Here is an 8,671-nt window from a genome sequence, read left to right on the forward strand (position 1 = left end):
AAAAAAAAAAAAAAGGCAGAAATGTTGTATATTGTGATAACCTAAAATAATTATTTTCACTTAAAATCCTGATGCAGTTGGAGAAAACAAGTACTAAAAAACCAGATCAGCATGGTTTTCACATACAGGTAAAACCTCAGTTACGAAAAAAATCACAGCATTTTAAAAGAAACCATGAGGATAAAATGGAGCAAAATGTCTTTATGCTTAATTTAAAGAGGTATCACAAAAACACCCCCTTAACATTTCTGGGCAAACATACAAAAGTAACTACTGTGGTTCCGATATCAGAGCTGGGCAAAGAACCGTAACTGTTCTCTTAGGAGCAGACCGTGGGTATTTAATGACCGCTGGTGTCCGGGCCACACTTGCACAGCGTGTCCCATCACGCTCCACAGTCAGGAGGAACCCCCAAACCCCTCTGGTAAAGCTCTGCCATTTTGTGGCAATTTTTCTTTTTTTTTTCCTCCAACCAATAGGTTCCACCAACCCAGCCAGGTCCTTCTCAGCTTCTGAATGCTCAAAAACACGGCAGCGGCGATTCGAACACTTCCAAGACGACGCAGAGACACTCTGACACCGCGCCCAGCTCCTGCAGTTTACTTTCTAACCAGGGTGATACAAGTTCTTCACCTGAGCACGCCACGTGGCGTATCGCAGACTGCCAGGCGCTGCACAGACCGCGTTTCTCTGTGTGCTCTCACGAATTTCACCCCGGGTGCTGGATGACCTCTGTACGATCGCAGGCTTCCAGCGGTTCTGTTGGGAGAGCAGCGGCCCGAATGCAGCCCTGGCAGCACAGGTCGCTTCCAGCCCACCTTACCCGTGTGTATTTATTGAAGTTCTGCAAGATCTCCCAGCCCCAGTCCTGGTATTTCTTATCGCCGGTGAATCTGTACATATAAAAAAGGCTTTCCACAGTTTCTGGTCGCAGTAAGTTGTGCCTGTCTGCAGGCTGCAAGAGGGAGAGAAAAAAAAAAAGGCAAGAGAAATTCAGACAGGGCTTCTTTCCTCAAGGAAAAAAAATAGTGATTCCTGTCGATTCCTGTCTCCATCTACTCCAAGACTTTGCGATTCATCACCCAGCTTCTGAACAGCTACAGGAGCGATCAAGAGCAAAGGCCAGGGTGCACCTAGAACGTGAAGCAGCAAAAGAACAAGCCGCTCCAGGCAGAGCGCATCACCAATGGCCAGCTGGGAGTTTCCACAGCAGAACCACCGAGCTTGGGCTCAGGCCAGCCACCTGCTCACCTTGATTTCCACGTCTTTGTGGCCCTTCTGAGCATGAAGATTGAAGTGTACGATCTCCGGACTCAGGCCTGTCTCCACCTGCGCGTACATCTGGTAGCAGGTTTCGATAAGGGCTTCAGCCAGTTTCATGTGGTCGGCGGTCAGGCCGTTGTGAGCGCCCAGTGCCAAAGTGCCAGGCAGAAAGCAAACCAAGTGATCCTGCAAGGTGAGATGACCCAGGTCAGCACAAGGTGGAGAGGAAGTTACCAGACACACACATTTTGTACTGACTTATAAAGGGGGGTGGGTAGAATCACCTCAAGGTTTCTCAATAAAGACACCTAAAGGGTCAAACTGATCATCTGGGTTTAATAGTGAACTTAGAACAGAGATGGGAGTCAGCCACAGAAAACACAGCTCTAGAGAAGGGGGAGAGTGAGCTGAAGGAGGTTTTCCTCATTCTGAAATTAAGAGATCATTAGACCCACTGATCCAGCTGGAAAACACTGCAGGCTTGCCCCTTTCTTGCAACTTGGCTATTTGGGGTAGGAAAAAGCTCTCACCCCTCATGTCTACAGAGCACCAAAGAAACAAGAGCACTGTTTTTCTAGAGTCTGTGGAACACAGCTGGCTGCCGGCCCCACCACCAGCTCCCCTGGACTCACTTTCTTGGTTACAGCCAGCTGACCCACAGACATCAGGCACCTTGGAAACACCAGCCTTAGCTCGCGATGCCTGTGTGGAAGGGGGCACCCGAGGTCACTGTGAGGAGCAGCCCTGCTCGCTCTCCAGGGGCATTTCCTTCTTAGTTTTTACTTGTGACAGCAAACAATTTGTTCACAGGCTGAGAGGAGTGGTATGAGGAGTGGTATGTGTAACGTCTGTGAACAAACCACAGGAGTTCAGTGGACTTCCCAAGGCAGCTCAGTCATGACAGCCAGCTGAGCCCAGCAGAAAATAAACTGTGAAACGCCCAAAGCTCATCTCCAGCAAAGCTCAGTTTGCAATAGGAGACTGATCATCCTTCAGGGGTTGATCAAGCTCTGACACTGCAGAGGTCAGTTACAGATCAGTGGCACACCTGGAATTTCAAATGATTCTCAGCAGTCAACGTGAAAGCTCAGCTCTCACCACCCAAAAGCACAGTTAAAGCACTCTGGTGCACAAGCAGCACCTGCACGGACCTTTAGAAGCTTTGTCCAGTCCTAAAGGAAATGGTTGAGGGTGGTGACATTCAGCACAGGCAGAGGAGAGGAACGTCCCCCACTTTTCCAGACACCTGTCAAGCCTTTCACCCAGTAACGACTGATTAAACCCCAGAACTATGACTCCCTGGACCAGAAGCAAGTGTGCCGACACAGGTGGAAAGCTCAGCCCAGTCTGTCTGCCTGAATTCAGTCCTGTCACGTCTTGGGACAGGGGAGCCCTCTCAAGCCAGACCCCAGGGGCTGGTCCCACTCACAGCAGGTCTGGAGGGGCTTTGGGAAGTTTAGATGCAAGAAGCACTTGCTGAAAAACAGACCCGAAGGCCTCAGACACACACTCCATTGAGAAATCAAACGAGTCCAAGGTTTCACTAAAGCTCCCCTCAGGTACTGAAGAGGCATGAGGCTACATGTACGTTCACAGCCCACTCATCTTAAAAACCTCCACACTTGCACGAGACCTTTCACTGCGAGGTGCATTTTAAAGAGTCTGGCTGCACAAATGAAGTGCAGAGGGTTAGCATCAATCCATTCTCCCTACAGCAGACAGCAAGCTCTTTTACTCACCACCACTACCTGTGGGGAGAGAAACAAGTGTCAGGAATGGACAGAACCCTCCCAAATTGCCAGTGTTTTACCCAGTAACACAATATTAAGTGGTGTCTTTTGAAGGCAAATCTAAAAGCCTGGTGTGTGAATGTCCACAGAGGGAATTTTATGACAAAACAGAAAAAAAGAGAAGGAAAATTTGCCTCCAGCACCAGAATGTTCAGCCTTACAGGAACACGCTGGGTTTACCAGAGTGACCCAAAGAGAAGCCCCTGTATCCACACGCCAGTTACCAGCGCTGCAGCACGCTGGCTATAAACATGCTCCTGGCTTTCTCTTTTTTTTTTTTCCGGTTGGTGTTTTTCCCTTTTGGAAGGAAGGGGAAAAGGCAGTGCAGCAGCTTTGCATCTCCCTGCCCATACGTTGACCTTTTTCTTTTGTGGTGGTGTTCCTGCTTTCTGCGGTGGTTGTTTTTCTAAGTGCAGTTGTGCTTCTTACCATCTTGGCGCTGAAATGGCCGTGGGCAAGCTCTCCCACGAAAGTGAGCTGCTTGGGTTGGGATCGCTGGAGAAGGTGCTTTTTCACTCCTTCTATGGCTCTCATATAGTCTTCCAACAGCCTGTGAATGAAAACCATTCCCAGTTGGCTCACATACACACGACTAGATGCATTTCATCACAGAAGATGCTCAGCATGATTCTTTTGGAGACTTATTTCAGTCTAAAGAACGATATTTAACTAAATGCGAAAACTGACCAAACCCCTCTGAGTCACCATCGACTGGACATTGACTGGTTATCAGCACCACACGATATTCGATTGACTTCTCAAGGAAACCCTTAACTTAAGTATTAAAGAAAACATACCCCAACTCTGTCCTAGGCAGTAAGCAGATTTTATTTCAGAAATCCTAAGTACAGTAACTGAAGTCACAGGAGACCCCGGCTGGTGAGGACCTCGTGGAGGGCTCTACTTCAGCCTCTGCTCTGAAGCAGATTCCATTAGATCAGGCTGCCCGAGGGCTTATCCAAGCAATTTTTTAGTGCCTCCATCCAAAGGTGGAGGTACCAACACCCCAAAGGTGGAGATCCCATGACTTTGAGCCTTTGACCACTCTCATTGTCAAACACTGTTTCACAGCATTTAACTGGGATTTCTCTCCTTTCAAAGTACTTTTATGTGGAAAAAGCACTGTTGAACAATTCCATTTTGAGGCTCGCGGTCCCAAAGACCACAGTTCTCCGTTCGCAGTGAGGCAGGGCTTGGGAAAAGTGGGGAGGCAAGCTTTCTGTTTAGAGACACACTCGCTCTGATAGAAACGCGCGCCTGGAGAGGGACGTTATCACTCAGTGCATTAAACCCCTCGACAGGGCCAAGCCAAACATAATCCACTTATAAGTGGACAAGAACTGCTCGGATGTTTTAAGGTGTTTTGGTGGAAACCTTCCTTCCCAGCACCTCCCACTCCTCTGCTCAGTGCAAACACTCTCCCCCGTGTATCCAGTGCAGACAACAGAAACCCAGGAGACCTAAAGCGAAGTTTACACAAACATCCAACTTCCGTCTCCTTTCTGAGAGAAGTTATTCCCTGGGATTAAATCTCCCAATTTAGCGATCTTGACGGGTTCACTGAAGAAACCCAGAGCGAACACAGGCATCACTGGTGGAATGAGTATCATCAGGAGTTCAGAAGAGGCCACACCATGAGCACTGTGTCCGGTTTTGGGGCCCTGACTTCAAGGACATTGAGATGCTGGAGCAGGTCCAGAGAAGGGCAACAAAACTAGTGAAGGGTTTAGAGACCTTATCTCACAAGGAGCAGCTGGGGGAACTGGGGGTGTTTAGTTTGGAGAAGAGGAGGCTCAGGGGAGACTTTATTGCTCTCAACAGCTCCCTGACAGGAGGTTTTAAGGAGGTGGGGGTCAGTCTCTTCTCCCACGTTACGAATGACAGGACGAGAGGAAATGGCCTTAAGTTGGGTCAGGGGAGGTTGAGGTTGGATATATGGAAAAATTTTTTTTACACAGAGGGTCCTTAAGCACTGGAACAGGCTGCCCGGGGCAGTGGTGGAGTCCCCATCCCTGGAGGGTTTTAACAGACGTGTGGAGGTGACGCTGAGGGACATGGTTCAGGAACCCTGGCAGCACAGGTGAACGGTTGGACTTGATGATCTTACAGATCTCTTCCAACCAGATGATTCTGGGATTCTGCTCCATATCTGCTGCAAAGACTTAATTCTCCTCTCCCGTGCTGAGGCAGAGAAGTTTTCAGAGGAGAAGTTTTGAGACTCAGCCTAACTCTCACACCCAGGGACCACGGATCCCTCTCACTTGCTTCAATCGCTTTTAAAAACAGCAACATTTCCAGTCCACTGTTGGGCACGTACATTATTGTCTTTAAGGAGCAAACCACCACACAAAGTTTTACAGCTCATAATCCTCACACTGACAGGAGAAATGGGAAGAACTTACTCATTTTCTGTTTTGCCCCCCTGAATCCATTGCTTGAGCAGATACTCATAGTAGCTGTCCGCTCTGGCCCCCAGGGTGTAGACCCCCAGGTGAGTGAACTGCCCGCTGTTGGTGTTTATGAACATAGGCACTAGTCCGTCGTTTTTCCCTGAGAGGGTGTGAACATGCTTCATCACCTCATCCACAGCTTTCTGGAAGAAAAACAGCAAACACTGTTTGGAACCGCTGGAAATGATGGACAAACTTCAAGCTGGTAACAAACCTTCTTCTTCCTCAAACCACCATCAGGCACATCAGCTCGTGCAGTCTATTAAATCCAGGATTTCAAACTTTCTGACCCTCAAAACATGAGGTTCTGGGTATATTTAAGTACTCTGAAATAATTGTAATTATTCCCTTTTCCTCACGTAAGCCCACTCGGAAGTCAGTACTATGGCACAGGACTATGATCGGACTTACTCACGTGTGCAAGGCTCAGCTCAAACACCAACCACACCAGTCCCCGGCAGCTTCTGTAACAACTCCACTCATCAGAGCCAGAGCTGGGGACACTGTTTACAACAACCAAACATCACCAAAAAAAAAAGGGGGGGGAAATGCTCTCTTCTCTGCAATTATTATTTCAACTCACTTTTCCTTACACCGTGACCTGCTGTCAGGCCCCTGCACGGCAGCACCATGGTTTGGTTCTTTGAGTTTAGATAACGGCACCAAGAAACCACGCCCAGAACTGTAGCGCCAAGAAGCAAGGCAAGTTTCACAGCCTCATGCTTGGCTTCCCGTTTTTCCAAACTCTGACAACCCCGTGTCGAATGAAAATGTCAGTGACCACAGCTGGGGGCGCTGGGGAGGGCAGGTATTTAATGATTTATTTTTGGTATGTAAGTAAATAATTGGCATTACTTTGTTTCTTTTCCTTCCCTCATCGGGAGTTTCTCAACTCATTTAAGGTCACTCAGAGACTACAGAGACCACGTGTATCAATGGACAGTCGGTGGTGGTGCTGAAGAGAGGCAGGAAAAGAGGCGAACATGGACCGATTCTTCCGTACCTGGAATTTCTCATCCCCAGTGAGACGAGAGAGCTCCCTGAACTCGAGCTGAATGCTGGTCACCTCCGCCACAGTGCTGTCGGATGTCCACCGAGGTGGGTGAGCAGTGCCCCGGCCAATGTTGACATCAGAATAGGGTATCTTGGAGGGGGTCTTGAACGCTGGCATCAGCCTGTTCCCAATGTCTTTCTGAAGAAAACCCAAGAGCGCAGGACAAAGCAACGAACAAAACAAATAAATAAATATACACTCAGGCATTTAGCTTTTCTTTCCCCAAGCAGACAGAGAGAGGAGCGCAGCCTAGTGTTAGACGTGCAAGAAAGCCAAGAGTTCACAAGGGTGATGGCTTTATTCACAGTGATGATCCAGAGCTTCTACCACGTAGCACATGCCCCCGGAGAGCCTGTGACCCCTTCGCAACCCGACAGAATGCTGAAGTCACGCTGGGCTGATCTGCAGCGGGGGGTTGATGCTATGACACACAGAAAGGGCGACAAAAGACTCTGGTAGTGAGGGGCCCAAACTGAACCCAGGATTCGAGGTGCGGCCTCACCAGTGCCCCCAGTCCAGGGGGACAATCCCTGCGCTGGTCCTGCTGGCCACACCAGTGCTGGTACAAGCCAGGATGCCATTGGCCGCCTTGGCCAGCTGGGCACACTGCTGGCTCCTCTCCAGCAAAAAAAATAGATTAACGGTAAATCCCTTTCCCATCATTCGAATGTGAAACAGCGGAAACACAGCACCACTGAACTATCTGAGGAACTTCCCCTCATCTCTGCCCAACGGGGGACACGTAACCCAGCGTCACTGGTCACTCACAGCTTTTTCCAGGAAGAGGCTGTCTCCAGAGAGGTGGTAGGTGCTCAGCAAGCCCCCCAGGATACGGATGGTGCTCTCAAAGAGGTTGACGTCCACGTTTTTATCAAACACTAACTCGTTTGCTACCCATTTTCTTGCTTCTTCAAACTCTGCAGAGTATAAAAGGCAGTTCAGTTCAGAGCTTCTGGCATGTCCCCACTACAGACATGTATCCAGACTCCCCGCATCCAGGACAGTTACTTGGATGTGTCTGGAGAGATCATAAATTCAGGTGGAAGTTTCACTACTATTGGCTTTACTCAGCGTACAGACAGAAACACCCAGTGACATCAGCAGTTCCGAAGAGTCTAAAGGAAGAAGAGATTGGGGAATTCTTTATTCAAATAGTCCAGGAATTGTGATCTTTTCCATCCATTCAACTCGTCAGACAATTAGTTATGTAAGAGCCTTCTGAACTTTTTAATTCCTTTTTTTACACTGCTGATGAGGACATGGTGCCATCAGGGGGGTGTTGGGTTTGTCAATATTTGGCCATACTTCATTTATTGTTGTTCTCATTACAGCAGTTTCTTGTTTTCTTTCCCAGCCCATCAGCCTCTCTCCCTCGCTGTTATCTACCGAGATAGTTCAGGGGCTCACCACTGCTGATGAGGACATGGTGCCATCAGGGGGGTGTTGGGTTTGTCAATATTTGGCCATACTTCATTTATTGTTGTTCTCATTACAGCAGTTTCTTGTTTTCTTTCCCAGCCCATCAGCCTCTCTCCCTCGCTCCTGTTCTCTTCCCCTTTGGGGAGGGAGGGGGAGTTCACAGAGACCATCTGCCATTTGCCCAGTGCCCAGCCCAGCCCTGACCCACAACAACTAATTTTTTATATATTAATAAATAAATAAATAAATAAAATGAAAAGCCAGCACACTATCAACTTGATGACACTTCCAGTCTGCTCAGGCCTAGAGCTGCAGACACTGATACGGAGTTTTCATTTGATTTAATATTTCACACAAACTTCAAAGATAGAAGAGAACCTTGATAGACTTTCAGTGATTATTGTCCCCTCACCAGCAGCTCTGGGCTTCCTATCTTGATACAAAAAAACTGCAGGATCAGTAAGTTACAGAGCAGCTGTCTACCAAGGTTAAATAGGCAAGTTCCACGAAGTTTTAAATACCATGAAAAAAAGCCAAAAAAAACCCTCAAAATGGAACAACAATAAAAACTCTTAAATACCGATTAAGGAATTTTTTCTGCAACCGAACAGCAGAATTTTGGCTTAGTTTTTACAACCTGTTTGCAAGTTTTCTAACACAGACACAGAATAACTTGGAAAAACGCAGAAAGCAGA

General features: G+C 48.0%; 1 protein-coding gene across 1 annotated transcript in view; it reads right to left on the minus strand.

The window, feature by feature from the left end:
• The window catches only part of MAN1B1 (mannosidase, alpha, class 1B, member 1), a gene marked incomplete at its 5' end in the record, with an annotated part of 15,024 nt that overhangs the window by 507 nt on the left and 5,846 nt on the right, over positions 1-8,671 (minus strand). Inside the window, 6 exons of the mRNA XM_010138104.1 lie at positions 824-955; positions 1,252-1,449; positions 3,483-3,603; positions 5,456-5,646; positions 6,507-6,695; positions 7,326-7,474. Coding sequence (XP_010136406.1) covers positions 824-955; positions 1,252-1,449; positions 3,483-3,603; positions 5,456-5,646; positions 6,507-6,695; positions 7,326-7,474 — 980 coding nt within the window. The remainder of the gene's footprint in view (positions 1-823; positions 956-1,251; positions 1,450-3,482; positions 3,604-5,455; positions 5,647-6,506; positions 6,696-7,325; positions 7,475-8,671) is intronic.

Source organism: Buceros rhinoceros, unplaced genomic scaffold, assembly GCF_000710305.1.
Source record: "Buceros rhinoceros silvestris isolate BGI_N320 unplaced genomic scaffold, ASM71030v1 scaffold18996, whole genome shotgun sequence".
Classification (NCBI taxonomy): Eukaryota; Metazoa; Chordata; class Aves; order Bucerotiformes; family Bucerotidae; genus Buceros; species Buceros rhinoceros.